Source organism: Equus quagga, chromosome 15, assembly GCF_021613505.1.
Source record: "Equus quagga isolate Etosha38 chromosome 15, UCLA_HA_Equagga_1.0, whole genome shotgun sequence".
In the NCBI taxonomy this organism is placed as follows: Eukaryota; Metazoa; Chordata; class Mammalia; order Perissodactyla; family Equidae; genus Equus; species Equus quagga.
In genome coordinates, this window is record NC_060281.1 from 91,794,452 (window position 1) to 91,809,334 (window position 14,883).

The following is a 14,883-nucleotide window of genomic DNA, read 5'->3' on the forward strand; positions in this document are numbered from 1 at the left end:
TTGGGTGCACGTCCTCTCCAGTGCTGTGGGCTGGGTGCTGGGTGCACGTCCTCTCCGGTACTGTAGAGCTAGGTGCACATCCTCTCCAGCTCTGCTTGCCCACCCTTGTGCAAGGGCAGCAGAACAAGGTGTTCACTGCCTGCAATGGATGCTCATCTCAGAACGTCAGTTCTGGGGCCGGCCCTGGGGCTGAATGATTAAGTTCGTGCACTCCACTATGGTGGCCCAGGATTTCACTGGTTCAGATCCTGAACAACCCGCAGACATGGCACTGCTCATCAAGCCATGCTGAGACAGCATCCCACATGCCACAACTAGAAGGACCCACAACTAAAAAAATGTACAACTGTATACTAGGGGGCTTTGGGGAGAAAAAGGAAAAATAAAATCTTTAAAAAAAAAAAACATCAGTTCTGGCTGCCTGGTGTTCTCAGACTGACGTAGCAGAGCTGCTGTTGGCCTGGTCCTCCTGGCAGTGATGGCAGGCAGCCCCAGCCCCATGCTATCTCCCCTTCCCAGGCATAGGGCCTCACTGCGGCCACATAAGTCATAGTTGGGGCCTTTGTGGGGGGTCAGTAGGTACTTCATACATGCAAACTGTGTTAGATACTGTGGGGGGAAGGTCGAAGAAAGAACACGAGTTGATGTGAGGTGACTTGGGTTTCAGTCCAGCTCTGTGCCTTACTCGATGTGTGCTTTTGAGGAGTCCCCAGGCCTCTCCACACTCGGTGTCCCCAGCTGTGGAATGGTGATAGCACTTCTGTGTCTCCGGGTTGTTGAGAGGATTATAAATTTGCAGACAAGGCAGGCCTTCCTGCAGGATACCGTGTGTTCCTGCACAGGTTAAGGCCATGGTCTCATTTCAGATGGAGAGCCGGCGGGACAGCATGCTGGAGACAGCCAGGCACTGTTTCACGTCAGCGGCCCACTGTGAGGGCGATGGCGATGAGGAGGAGTGGCTCATTCACTACATGCTGGGCAAGGTGGCCGAGAAGCAGCAGCAGCCGCCTGCCGTGTACCTGCTGCACTACAGGCAGGCTGGCCACTACCTGCACGAGGAGGCCGCCCGCTATCCCAAGAAGATCCACTACCACAATCCGCCTGAGTTGGCCATGGAGGCCCTGGAGGTGACACTGTGCCCGCCTGGGGCAGGGAAGCAGGGCAGGGGTGGGCCGGTCTCTCTGTCTCCCTGGGACTGGGGCACAAGGTCCCCATGACTCCCCTGCAACCTGCTGGAAACTTCTCTGTGTTCAGCAACTTTATGTACAATTAAATTAAAACAGCGTTTCCTCTCTCTTTCCAAGGGGTGCTTACTATCCTTTCTGGGAGAGTGAGCCTTTTTTTTCTTATCTCCCAGGAGAAAAGCGTCTTTCCTTATTAGCACATACAAGTTCCAAGAACCTGGCTTGATGATGGCATCAGCGCAGTCCCCAGTGCATTCACACCCTGCAGGCTAGTAGGAGGAGGGCAGGCACCCTTGTCCCCGGGGTGCACATGAGACATCCGAGGCCCACTGAGGCCACAGGGTGTAACCGGAGCACCAGTTGGCAGGACAGAGCCAGGGAAGCAACCTGCTCTCTCGACCACAGATTCAGGGTCTCCCACTGCTCCTCAAGAGCAGAGCACTTGTTTAGTGCTTGGATTTGCCTTTACGATTTCGAGGACATTTCACATGATGCTCTCACTGAGGCTCGTGGCAGTCCTGTGAGGCGGGCTGAGTGGCCATGACAGTGCATTTTGTACGGAGGAAACCAAGGACACAGGTGTGGACCCAGATATGCTTGGCCTGGCCCAGGACTTTCCACTTTGAGGCCCTGAGCACGTTGACTTCACCCACCCTTTCTGAGGCCGTGTGCCCAGCCCCTGCCAATCCCACATGCCCAGCAAGCTTCTTGGAATTTGGGGCAGAATCTGCTTGCTTATGCTTTTTCTGCCTTTATGTATTTTTTTCTGATTACAAAATTTTTTTGTGTGATATTCCTGATTAAAAGGATTATAAGAATCAAACAATTCAGAAGTATTTAAGATGACAATTTAAAGTCCTCAGTGATCCTAGTCCTCCTACTCCAATAATCCCTGTTAATTGTTTGGCCATGTCCTTTTCTTTCTATATTTTTTTCATATTAACATATAGATATGTAGTAACATTTTCTTAGCCATTTTGCAACTTGCCTTTTTGTAAGATGTAGCAGGAGTTGTGGGCTTTCTTCCTTGTCCTTGTGCCCTCTAGTCTGGCTGGGCATCCACTTAATGCCCAGTCCCTTCTTCATGAGTTTGGCCTTCTCTTCCACTTGTTCCGTGATGGTACAGGTGGCATGGCCTTGCACACATATCAGGGAGCACTCACAAAAGTATTTCCAAAGGTCATTTAACAGTAGATCAACAACGTCCCATTGTTCCATTGTCCTGAAAGGCTATACTGATCTATGACCATTGTGAGCAAACAAAAAAGTCTCATTTTTAAAAGTTTGCCTTCTTAAAATGATTCATGCTGAGTGGTTTATAGCAACTGTTTTGGGGCCACATTTGTGGGATTCATTAAGAAGTGTGGAAGTCCAGCTTCCTATCAAGCGTGTCTTCAGCAGCTTTCTGGTTGCTGTCATTCCCGCCCCAGGTCCCACGACCTTCCCCATCAGTTCTTTCATGCTTTCCACTTGGGCTAACGTGCCTGTCCTTGGAGGGACTTACACGTTAGCGACGAGAAGCCTGAGGCCCAGAGGACTGGCCTGACCTGCCCGAAGTCAGCAGCAGGAGAGAAAGGCAGCTGAGCCGGGGCATTCACGCAGCACAGCGGCACTGAACCCTCCTGTGATGGGAGGTGACCGAGCCCTCAGGAACACAACTCTGCTTTTCCTGCATGTTTTCTTCTTCAACTTTTGGCCTCTGCTGCTGCCTGATAGAACCAGTGAGCAGGCAAGATGGTGGCCCTGAGAGGCCTTGGGGACTTCCAGATGAGGAACTGAGGCCTTAGATGTGTAGGCTGCCCTCCCCCAGCACACCACACTAGCTCTCAGCATAGTGGGCGCTCAGCTGGAACATGTTTATATCTTGCTTTAAAAATGACTTTTCTCTTAAGAATTTAACCTTGCCCTGGTGAAAATTTCCCTCTGCTGTTGAGCCTTCATTCAAAATACTTTACCTGCCACAAGGATAAACTTTGCCAGTTGAACACTTTGCCCTCCCCCATGTATGGCGGCCTGGGCATGCATGGGTGCCTCAAGGGTTTCCTACATCTAAAAACAGAGTTGCTGGACCCATTTCTCTGGGGTCCACAGGTAGAGGTGTAGGGATTCTGGATGTGAGAGTACTTGAGAGTGCTTCCCAGGCTGGACCAGCAGGCATCTCACCCGGGGAGGTCCTCGGGGATGTCTCTTGAGAAGCCCCTCTGGGTGAGGGAGGCTGGTTAATCAGGGCCTGCAGCCACAGTGGTTCTGAGGCCTGTGGCACCCATCGTGCCATCCGTGGGAGTGTGTGCCACATGTGGGAGCCTGCATTGCACCCACACCTGGGTGGGAAGGTCAGGCCATGTCAGCTGCGGAGGTAGCTGTGTGTGGTGTGGCATTTGCTTGGGGGCAGTGGAGGGCAGGAGACAGGACGGACCTAGGTTTAACCCGGCCCTGGACTTTCCTGGCTTGGGGCCTTGGGCAGCTCATGCCACACATTTGTAAATGGAGGAATCTGGTGAGGACTTTGGGAAGTGAAGGGAAGCACAGGCCCCAAGTGATGGAGTGCACATCCCACCTGCCCTGTACACACTGGGGGGTTTCTCGAGGCCTGTGGCACCTGGCTTGCCCCGGTGCTGGGACACAAACAGAAATCCAGCCTACTTCTCACCTCAGGGAGTTCCACAGTCCAGTTGGGAAACAGAAGGGGAGGCTCACTTTCTCAGGATGCCAGGAGAGGGGTGCACTCGAGCGGGCAGGAGGTGCCCAGTGAGTGGAGCTGAGGGTGGTACTCTTGTTATCTTACCATGATGTTCTGGGTTACTGGGTAAACATTTAGGCCAGACTGCTGACAGCTCGTGTCCTTTTTAATCATAAGAGCTTTCTTTGAATGAGTTAAAAGTTGGCTGGTTTAAAGGCTAATGATAAAAGGCAGTCTGTCGTGGCCTGTCTCCCTTGTCAGGGGCCAGTTTCGAGTGTGGCTGACCCGCCTGTGGGATGAACCTTAGCAACTAGGAAGGCTGCTCACACCGAGTGTCACTTTCCTAGGTGTACTTCCGGCTCCACGCTTCCATCCTGAAGCTCCTGGGGAAGCCTGATTCTGGGGTTGGTGCAGAGGTCCTTGTCAGCTTTATGAAGGAGGCTGCAGAAGGACCCTTTGCCAGGGGCGAGGAGAAGAATACACCCAAAGCTTCAGAAAAGTGAGTAGCACACTCTCACCCAGCCACCCAGCCCGCATTCACCCTAACTGGCTCGTTTACAGCAAGGTGGTGTGCAGGGGGTTCTACTGAGCAGCCCAGAGCTCATGGAGTCTTGGATCTCGTCTGGAGACTCCCAAGGGCTGGGCCAGGGTACTTCTGTGGAACTTGAGAAGGAGAGGCTGAGTGTGCAGTTCCTTGTCCCCTCACCCTGTGGCCATGCCTCGTGCTGCCCCATCCTCAGGGGCAGGTCTTGGGGGTGGAGCCGACTCCCTCCCTCATCCTGGGGCACAGCTCTGCCCTGTGCAGAACACTGTAGGAAAGCAGTTTTCACGTTGTAGGCCCTTACCCTTGCGTCCTCTTCCAGGGCCTCTGCCAAGGGTGGGGTCCCTCTGAGGGCCTGGTCTGGTGCCTTTTCTCCCGAGAAGCTGGGAGGGGTGTGAGGGGTGTGGGCTCCTCCTCTGGTGCCAGAGAGCTTGGGGACACTGGTGCCCTAACGTGGTCCTCTCAATGGGCCTGGGAAAGACCCCTGTGCCACCCCTTGATGGTGAGTCGTCTCTGTGACCCAGATTTCTTTCACCCTGGTGTCTGCATCCTGGAGCTTCAGCTCAGCTGGCTCCATCTCTGAGCCCCTGCCTGTCCAGGCACTGTGCAGGGCTCAGACAAGTGCCAGAGAGACCCGTGCCAGGGCCTGTCCTCAAGGCCCCTCGGCTTATGTGGCAGATGGGCACACACGAGGCATGCAGGGCAGGTGGACACAGGGTGCCGAGAAGTTATAGATATGTATTTTTTTAGTCACAAAGGGCCCAGAAGGTACAATGATTTTGTCTTTTATTGATCAGGATTCTTTTTTTTAATTTAAAAATTATACAAATAATACACAAATATATTCTAGTTATAGAAAATTCTGGCAGTCTATATGGACATATAGACTAAAATGTGACAAGTCCCTTCTCTCCAGAGTTAGCCACTATTCAGTTTAGTTCCTCGGATCGTTGTCTGTGCATTTACACACGCTTATGTGTACACGTACAATTACAGGTTTTTTTTTATTTCCTTACAGTGAACTACTGAAGGTGTTGTTATAGAGCTTGCTTTTCCCTCATGATGATTTGGGACCAGTCCATAGAGATAGTGCCCCATTCATTCCATTCTTTCTAGTGGCTCCTGGGGGTCTGTGGCTGTGGATTATTCCATTGCACAGATGCGCCATGTTTTCTGTAACCATTTTGAGGGACATTTGGGGTGTTGCTAACATTTTTGCTCAACAGTGTTGTAGCAGATGTCCTTGTACATAGGTGAGCATGCAGTAAATCCAGATGTTTGCTATCTGCACGCTTGTCGGAGATTAAATCTGTCAGGCTTCAGGCGTCACACAGCAGGTCACTGACTTGGCTTGGAGAGGTGCTGGGGTGGGTGCTTCTGAAGAAGGGCTCATCAGGTCCCCTGTAGTCTCCTGGGGCCTGAGACCCGAGATTCCAGCAGAGCCCAGCCGCAAAGGTTGGGTACTGCCTGGTTAGGGCTGGAGCCCAAGTGGATGCTGTGGGGGTGGCTCCCTCAGCACCGCAGAACACCAGCCAGAGGGGGTGAATGTCACCAGAGGTGCGTGAGAGCAGCAGGCCCTGGGGAGGGTGGAGGAGGCCCTTGAAGGTGGCATGGGGTTCAGCAGCCAGGAAGGACACTGTCCCAGACTGGCACACATCCTTTTTCAGTTGTGTGTGGAGATTCTGACCTGCACCTCAACCCTCTATTCCACAGGGAGAAGGCCTGCCTGGTGGATGAGGACTCCCACTCTTCAGCTGGGACACTGCCGGGCCCCGGAGCCTCCCTCCCCTCCTCCTCTGGCCCAGGTCTGACATCCCCACCTTACACAGCCACTCCGATTGACCACGATTACGTCAAATGTAAAAAACCCCACCAGCAGGCGACGCCGGACGGTACAGTCCCTGTTCTCCCTACTGCCAGCCCAGGGCGGCACACCCATCTCGGGGGAGGGTGCTTTGGGTGATGAGTCGCTTTGTTTTGGTGAGGGGGGGTGCTGGGTCTGGGGTGACACGGGCAATGTTGCGGCTGTTCATTAACCTCATGGACTCACGGTGATTCTGTGCTTCCAAGACATGCTCAGGGTTGCCACCTGCCAGCTAGCCCACCTGGGAGCCATGGAGGACCAGGGCGGGCTAAAGCACCTTACCTTTCTGTGCCTGCATTTTCCCACCTGCAAAATGGGGACACTGACGGGCCGTCAGAAGTCTTCATGGACTGGCTGTTGGTGTCTGTGGCCGCCTAGAGCAGCTCCTGTGCAGTCAGCCCTGGGATGCCTGCCTCACACCTGCATCATTATGGCACCTTCTTCTGATGGTCATAGGAAGGTTGTGACTGGTGCTGGGTTCATCACCCTTGGGAATCCAGATAGGTTGATGGTGGGGGTCAGTGGGGACCATGTGCCAGGCCATCCCACGTGGGAGGGGGCAGGTGGCAACCGTTCAACCACATTCCCTACTAACATTAGGAGGTTGCATGCTGACCTCGTAGCTTGATTTCTTCATGTTCTCTTCACCTTTACAGTGATATGCTGGTGACAAAATATTTGCTGAAATGAGCCAAATTGGTGGACTTAGAGGACCATTAACATGGAGCCCTGGGGAGGTAGTGACAGTGTTGAAAGGCCCCGGGCCCTTGTTCACATGGCACTCATCTCACCAGGGCTGTGGGGACACGGGCCTTGCTCCTCCTTCCCTGATGGGATGGGAACCACTGGGTGGGTGGGATTGGCCCCAGGGCTGTGCCTCCTGCCAAATGGCCTTTATAGAATGGCTCCTTGGAGGAAGGACGTGCCTCTAGGGCACTGTGGTAGTCTTGAAGTTGGGGACCAGCACAGGGCTGGGTAGAAGGGGGTCAGGGACCATGCCGCCTTGTTCCAGCACCCTGCTGAGGCCCCCCGCCCTGTGCATGGGTCCCTAGAGAAGAGCTGTGAAGGATGAGAAGGTGGCAGTGTTCGACTTCAGGGGCATTTTGTGGTCTGAGAGGAGAGGAGACTTGCAGTGTCCCCTCCTGTGTTTGGTTTGGCCTATAGCATGTGTGTTGAGACAGAGGCTGTGAATCTGAGTGTGTGCTGCGTGCCTCCATCCCCTTCCTGTGGTCCCGGCTGTTGGCACCTCCCTGCCTGCCCCAGAGGGTTGAGCAGAGATGGGAGGAGCTGATCCCCTTGCTCTTCTGCACTTTAGTCCTGCAGACGTTCCCAAAGTGAGGCGCTCCCTCCTTATGTAACTCAAGTTAGACAGGAAAACCTCCCTGTTCCCAACCATTTACTCTTGGGAATATTGAGAAGACACCCTGGGAATAAATCTCTGCTCTGGGAATTCATTCCTGCCAGGTACTTTCTGTGAGGGTTTGGCGCCATGCTGGTTTTCAGGAGAGGAATGCCTCTCAGGGTTGTCTGCAGCCCCGTGGCCAGCATCCCCTCCCCAGCCCTGCAGGCTGGAGCTAGCTCAGCAGCAGGAGCTGTGCTGGGCTCTGTCAGCCCACAGAGTTGGATCTGCCTCCCCTGGCATGGGTACCCTGTGGGAGCAGAGAAGGAGGGAGACAGGGCTGCCTCAGAAAGGGACCACGATGCTGCCTGGCACTGCTGCCCTGCCATCCTCTGGTGGCACACATGCATTTGCATGGAGCCATGGGGAAGCAGAGTGCTGGGGGCTGGTGCTGTATGACATGCCTTGGGTGCCAACATAATGGTTATTTGTTCTGGAAGTTTGCAACGGCACCCATACAAATAGGCTCAAATATAATTTCAGTGGTTGTACTGAAATGGTTGTAAAAAATTGGGATCGTTGTAAAAAATTTTTTTCAAAGTGATTCTTGTCAATGATGTAGAGCCATGAAAATCCCATGGCCCACCTTTGCCCAGTCCTAGCCCTATGTGCCAGGAAGCCCAACATGCCCTGCTGTGCTCCGCCTGGGCCTAGCTGCGTGCTGCGTTCGGGCACTTGCACCCTCTGCGCCTCTGAGAGAAAACAGTGTCTAACACAAACGTGTTTGGAGCTCCAAAACTGCCCTGATTTGAGAAGCTTAGGTGGCCTTTTCAGCAGCTGCACCAGCTCCTACGGAAAGGCTCTGGCTCCGGCAGAAGCAACAGACTGTTGGTGTCAGGGGATACACTGGTAGCCTCAAAGGTCCGCAAGACCCACCTCCACCCCTGCCTCCTGGGACCCGGCTAGGGCTGGCTGACCCAGCCCTGGGAGGAGAACATGTGGCCTCACATTTGCGGCTCCGCTCCTTGGCCTGAGAGCAGCCTCGAGTCTCCTGTTGTGGGAGAATAGGGGCATTGCTTCTCATGCCAGGGCAGAGGGGAGCCCTTCTGCAGCAAGAAGGGTAGCAAGCGCTTCCGGCCCTGGTACAGATGGAGAGAAGCAGGCGTGGAGAGGTTCGGGATCTGCTCGGGCTCAGACAGAGAGGCTAGGGCAGAGCGGGCCTTGGAGTCAGGGAAGCTGAGTTCCAGGCTCAGCTTCACTGCTGACTTGCTCGGGAACCTTGAGCAGGGACTTCACTTCTCCAAGCCTCTGTTTCCTCACCCGTAGAATGAGGTTAATGTTTCCTCACAACTATTAAACAAAGTTGCTTTCACGTCGCAGCTGCCTCCTGGGTGCAGTCATCCCAGGTGGTTGTTGCTGGCATGAAGGCCAGGCAGCACTTGACAGCGGGAGGGGCCTGGGCTTTGGGCCAGTCACTCTCCTTTTGCACCCTGCCTCTCTCCAGCCAGTGATGTGGCCTCAGAAGATGGGTAGGCAGTGTCCTTTGAAGCAGCAGCCCTGAGTGGGCCTGGGCCTTAGGCTTTCTGGGTCCACGTCTCCTCCAACACGGAGGCTAATTGGCCACCAGCTGGATTGGGAGCCAAGTTTCAGGACTTCCCTTGGGTGCATTCAGGAGACCCTGCCTTAGAGCTGCCTCTCCACTTTCGTATGTCTTTGCTTCAAAACCAGAAATCAACCGGGGTCAATTCTTTTTTCTTTTTCTTTTTCGTTCGTTCTTTCTTTCTTTCTTTTTTTTTTTTGCTGAGGAAGATTATCCCTGAGCTAACATCTGTGCCAGTCTTCCTCCACTTTTTTTTATATGTGGGTTGCTGCCACAGCATGGTGGACACAGCAGGCTAGTGGTATAGGTCCGTGCCCAGGATCCGAACCCATGAACACAGGCTGCCAAAGCAGAGCTCACCAAACTTAACCATTATGCCACGGAAGCAGCCTGTCAATTCTTACTTGGTATAAGATTTAGAAAAATAGCTCCCAGTGCATGTAAGTAGGTCAACATTTGATAGTGACTGCTTAGTCAGACCCAGATTTGCTCTCTGAACTGGCTCACCTGTACCCTTGTGCTGCCCCACACTAGGGTTGGAAGCTTCCTGCAGCCCATCTACAGCTCTAGTTAAAAGCCCTTGGAAGTGGCCCTTGATCGCTTTGAAACTCCACCACAGCTGGTGCCACAGTCAGTCCTTCTTGGGGCAGTTGAGGGGGCGCCCACAGCTGACCTGGGGAGGGGCCCTCTGGCCCAGCTGAGAGAGACCAGACAGAGAAGACACTAAGACACGAGCTGCCGCTCCTCCCTGCCTGACTTCCCCTGTACATCAGCTTGCTATTTGCCCTCGGTGCTGAAATCTTGAGTGTTCAAGTTTCCTGACCAGGAAAAAAAGTCACTTGGGGAGCACGTTGTGACCTTCAAGGGGTGCCCAATAATTGCTGTTTACGCATGTTCAAACACAGCATAATGAGAGTTCTGAGCAAAATCCCTACCCCTCTCCCACATGCAGTGCACATGTGTGTGCGTGTGTGCGTGTGCGTGCTTGGGCCCCACAAGGCAGTGCATGCTTGCCCTGTGCTGGGCCCTGGGCTGGGTGCCTGCAGTGGAGTAGCATGTTCCTCACAGTCGCCCTGCAGGCTTGGTCACATGTCCTCTTCCCCAAGAGGAAGCCGAGCTGAGGGCAGGTGGGTGCTCATCCAGGGCTCAGGCTAGTTGGGGCGGAGCCAAGGAAGAGCTGGGGTCTAAGTCTCTTTCTCTCCAGACCAGGGGTGAGGCTAACACGAGGAGTGTCCCTGTGCCCACTCACCTGGATCCGTGACTGGATCTGGAGACTGGATCCATGTGCGTTTCCCTCCCTGTTGGAGGTTCATTGGTGGCAGGGCCCAGGGAGCAGAGTTGTTGCAGAACGCCTTGGTCCATAACTTGGCCTGGCTCCACTGGCCTTTGGGATATGTCCATGATGGCTCTGGTGGATTGGCCAAGATCCTTGCTGTCTTCCTGTCATGCTCCATGTCACCTCAGAATGTTAGAGCCAAAAAGGGCCTCAGAGGTTGGAGGCCTTGCCCTGTGGTCAGTCTGAGGCTGAGGCTTCTGTGGGGTTCTTCAGCCAGCTTGTGGCCATGCCCATCAGGTGCTGTGTCAGCACTATGCCAGGTACATGGGACAGTCCTGGTCCCTCCTGTAGGCTCTTAGCAGGGGAGGCAGGTGCAAATCAGTGAATTACACAGCTGAGGGTTGGGGTATAACTGAAACCAACCTGAAGAGACCTGGCCTGGCCTCTTGGTGGGGAGGGAGGCCTTCCTGAGGAGGCCAACTTTAGCCAAGATCTGAGTGATGTGTTGGTGTTTTTCTTGAGGGGTGGGGAGAGAGAGAACAAGTTGGGGGCCAGAAGAGTGGGCACCATGGGAGCTGGTGTCCATGGTTGCTGGATGCCCATCCGATCCCATTGACAGCATGAACAGAGGCTGCCCTCAGCCCCAGGTTGTAGGGTGTGGGCCGTCTGGGCCTTCTGGGGGAGTCCAAGGTGCCCTGTGCCAAGCCTTCTATGTGACCATCCATCCTCACCTGCCATGCTGTCACAGTCTGTGTCGTGTCCCATCTGTGCTCATCCTCGTCTGCTCGCCTACACTGCCTCCACCAATATTGCCCGTGCTGCCCCTAACCCTGACCACACTCTGTTCTCCAGGCTTTGTCTTCTGCTTGCACCTGTCACGGCTCGCTTCAGGGGTCAGCACAGACCGCATGCTCAGTCCTCAGTCCGGCTCCCTGCTTCCCCTGTGACTAGGAGCACCTCCACATCTGCTGGTCCTGTGATTTGGAGAGTGTGTGTTTGATGTGCTTGGCTTCTGCCCATGGCCCATCTTCCCAGTTCTGGCCAGATGCAGATGCAGCAGTGGCCTCCCCCTCAGTGCCCGCCTGCCCAGCAGGTGACTCAGTCCTGGTTCCCATTGCTTTGGTCTTTCTTGCTTTAAAAAAATAACAAAGGCAACAGACTCTAAGATACCAGGTTATCTTTGCAAGGACAAGTGTGTAAAAATGCATATTGTGCACAGTAGCCAGGATGCTCTGAGGTGGTCTACAGTCCACAGTGTCCCTTTGGGCAGGAAGCCACATGTAGCAGTCAGTCCTGGAGGGCAGGCCTGGCCTCGTCTTTGCCCACCGGCCTCCCTTCCCACGGCCAAGAGGGAGTCAGCTTCTGGTGGGCAGCTGTGTTCTTGTGAACAGACCTTCTCAAGGTGGGAGAGGCTCTGAGTAGAGTTTAGGTTGTCCTGCGTGTCCCCCACAGGCGCTGGGACAGAGAAAGGGGGTGTAAGAGGGCAGAGCCAGTCACCTCCTTTGTTCTCTTCCCTCTCATTCTTACCTTTTAAAAAATCTTCGGGCCACAGCTGGTCGTGGCATTTATCGCATGCCTGCTGTGTGCTGGACGTGAAAGAGGGCCCTGTGGGGAAAGCCAAGGTAAGGGCGCCCTGATCCTTGCTGCCTGCTTGGATGTGTGTGTCCCTGGGGCAGTGGTTGGTGCCAAGAGGGAGTACTATCAGCTGGCTCTGGGGCTTGGTGGGTTGGGGGCACTTCCTGGTGGAGGCAGGCCTCTAGACAGGCCTGCGGGGCCATTTCACATGAGGGGCAATGGGAGCAAAGACATGGAGGTTGGAGAGAGCTACGGTGTTTGGTGACTGAGGCGCCTGAGGTGACTTTGAGGGGAGAGAGCATGGGAAACCAGCTGGGCCCGAAGCAGGGGCTCTTTCCTGCAGGCAGGAAGGCAAGTGTCATGGTCACAGCGTCGCCCTCTTTTTTGGCTCTGAGTAAGATAGATTCTCCCAGTCATCCTTTCTTTGAAGCACCTTCCTGGGAACCTCACCAGGTAGCTGCAGGGGCACTAGGCTCTCACCTAACAGAGCTGCTGCTCTTCCCTTGACATTTGTGTTGAGAGACAGCTGCCCACCTGCCTTTGGCTAGGAAAATACTTCACGTTCCCCAAGGCCTCTCTGGTCAGTGCCTTACCTGGCTCCAGGAACAGAGTGACACGTGGTGAGGGGTTTGGAGCGAGAGGCATGTGGTGAGAGATGCACAGTGAGGCCAAGTCTTATCCTTGCTCTAAGCATCGGGGTCCTGGCAGGCGCAGCACTGCTGTCAGAGCGCGTTGGGGCTACCAGGTGCCTGGTGCTATGGGTCAGCCCTCACCTGCAAGCACTGGCAGAGAAGGGTCGGGGGCTGAGCCCGTGCCCTGTGTGGTGCCCTCATGCCTGCCTGCTGCCTCTTGTCTGTGTGCCTTTCTTTTGGGGCCCCCAAGTATCTGGTGTCTCTTCTCTTGGGCATCTGTCCAGTCTCCTTGGCCTGCAGGAGGGCACCCTGTCCCACACAGCCAGCCCCATTCCTGGTGGACATGTCCTTTCCCAGGGGACATCAAGGACCGAATGGGGCAGATTTTGTCTAGTTGAAAGCTTTCTCAAAATAGTGATTCCACCCAAGTTTATTGTTCTTAGAAACCTGTTGTTTTCTAGTTGGTGGAACATTTGTGATCTTTTCAGGGTTCACTAGTCAGAGTTGCTGCAGTTTTTGATGGCACAACCCCATGTCTTTTTCTTCAAACAGTGGTTGAGCTGAGCTGATGGAATAAATGGTCACACACTATTTCTGTTCTTCCTACTGGAGTAAATAGAGAAGACACATATACGGAGACACCAGAACCTTGTGTCTTGTAACTAAAGAGCTCTCATAGGCTGGCTTGGAAATCCTGAGAGTGTCCAAGGGCTTTGCACTGAGTCAAACCTGAACACAGAAAGACCCAGAACACAGTCTGCTCTCGCCCCCGGTAGGACGGGCAGCCTTTCTGTCACCAGGCCAGATCCCTTTCCCTCTGCGTCCTCAGCTCTTGTTCCTTTGCAGTTGGCCCTGCAGTCCCACCCTGGAAGTGGAGGGTGCCAGGGCTTAGAAGCAGGCGGTGTCATCAGCAGTTGGCTGGCAAATGTACATCCCTCCAAGAATTCAGAGGAGGGGCTGGAGTGGCCCAGAGGCGTGGAAGGAAACATTCCAGTGATCAACAGTAAGCGAATGAAATATTTATAATCTTGCTGCAAATATTAATTAATGTGAGCAGGTTTTGTGTGGGCAGACTTTAAAAAGAACATTCTGAAAAGAAGAGCAGGGCTGGCCTGTATAGCCTGCCTACTAGTGCCAGTCTTTTTTCCTGTTGTCTTCTAGGCAGCTCCTTCAGGAGATCAGGAGCCTGGGTAGTCCCTGGGGTCCCATTCGGTGTGCATGTTTCCCCAGAAGGCCCGCTCCACCGAGCCCTGGGAGAAGTCTGGCTCTTCAGCTGAGTCCGGCTCAACTATGCACAAGAAGTTTCTATCTGTCTCCTGCTCTGCCTCAGGACCAGGGGGCCCAGGACAACCCACCACAGAACCTCCAGTTAGTGGCTAAGGCAGGATAGCAGCCAGTTCTGCCTGCCTCTGCCTCCTGCTTCTGGCCCTCCTTCAGCAGGCAGGCAGGAGAACAGAGGGCTGCTGCCACCTGACGTGGCAGCCTTTGCCTGCCAAGCATTGGCAGACCCACCTGGTCCTTCTGTGAATGCCAGCACAGGCCAGTACCTTGGGGATGTCCTCCTGTGCCTGGCCTGCACCCAGACCTCTGGGATGTAGAGGAACCACCCCTGGCCTTCACACACACACTTACACAAAGCCATATGTCAGCCCATTTGGACCTTTCGTCTGCAGGGTCCCAAATAAGGACACCCAGGGCCACCTTTGTGGGAGAGGCGGGACTGGAGCCAGGCCTGGAAGTTCAGCTCACAACCAATGGAGGCTGCATGTTCTCCGGGCCAGAACGTGCCCCCCACCCCGCTCCCCACACACATACAGGCTCCTTGCTTCCCTTCATCAGGGTCCTTTGGCAGCATGAGGGTTGTGCATGGTGGTGCTTGAGCCCATGCTGAATTCACTTGACTAGGAGGCAGGCAGAGTGTGGCTCAGGGAGGGTGAGTCCTTGCCCAGAGGCCCTCGGCTGCAGGGTAGAGTCCATGGCTGTGTGCTCCCTCACCCCAGAGGAGCCTTTGCCTCTGCTCTCCCAGAGGTTTCCCCCATTTGTGGCCTTCCCTGGGTGCACAGGCCTTTCCTTGGCAGTTAACACACTTCCTGGGGCCTTCTGCGAGTGGGGAGAGGAAAGGGGTCAGTGGCACCCTTCCTTCTCCTGCCCCACTGCAGAGGCCCGTGGGGCAGGAGCTTCCCATTTCAGCG

General features: G+C 54.5%; 1 protein-coding gene across 7 annotated transcripts in view; it reads left to right on the forward strand.

Moving 5' to 3' along the window:
• The window catches only part of CABIN1 (calcineurin binding protein 1), a 154,337-nt gene that overhangs the window by 62,627 nt on the left and 76,827 nt on the right, over window positions 1-14,883 (forward strand). For 6 of the 7 annotated variants that reach the window (XR_006885209.1, XR_006885208.1, XM_046638981.1 and 3 more), the window contains exons 24-26: window positions 867-1,127; window positions 4,212-4,363; window positions 6,119-6,297. Coding sequence is in view for 5 of the 7 variants with exons in the window: in XM_046638981.1 (XP_046494937.1) it covers window positions 867-1,127; window positions 4,212-4,363; window positions 6,119-6,297 (592 nt within the window). In the remaining 2 variants the exon portion in view is untranslated. The remainder of the gene's footprint in view (window positions 1-866; window positions 1,128-4,211; window positions 4,364-6,118; window positions 6,298-14,883) is intronic. The other variant, XM_046638983.1, reaches the window with a different exon arrangement.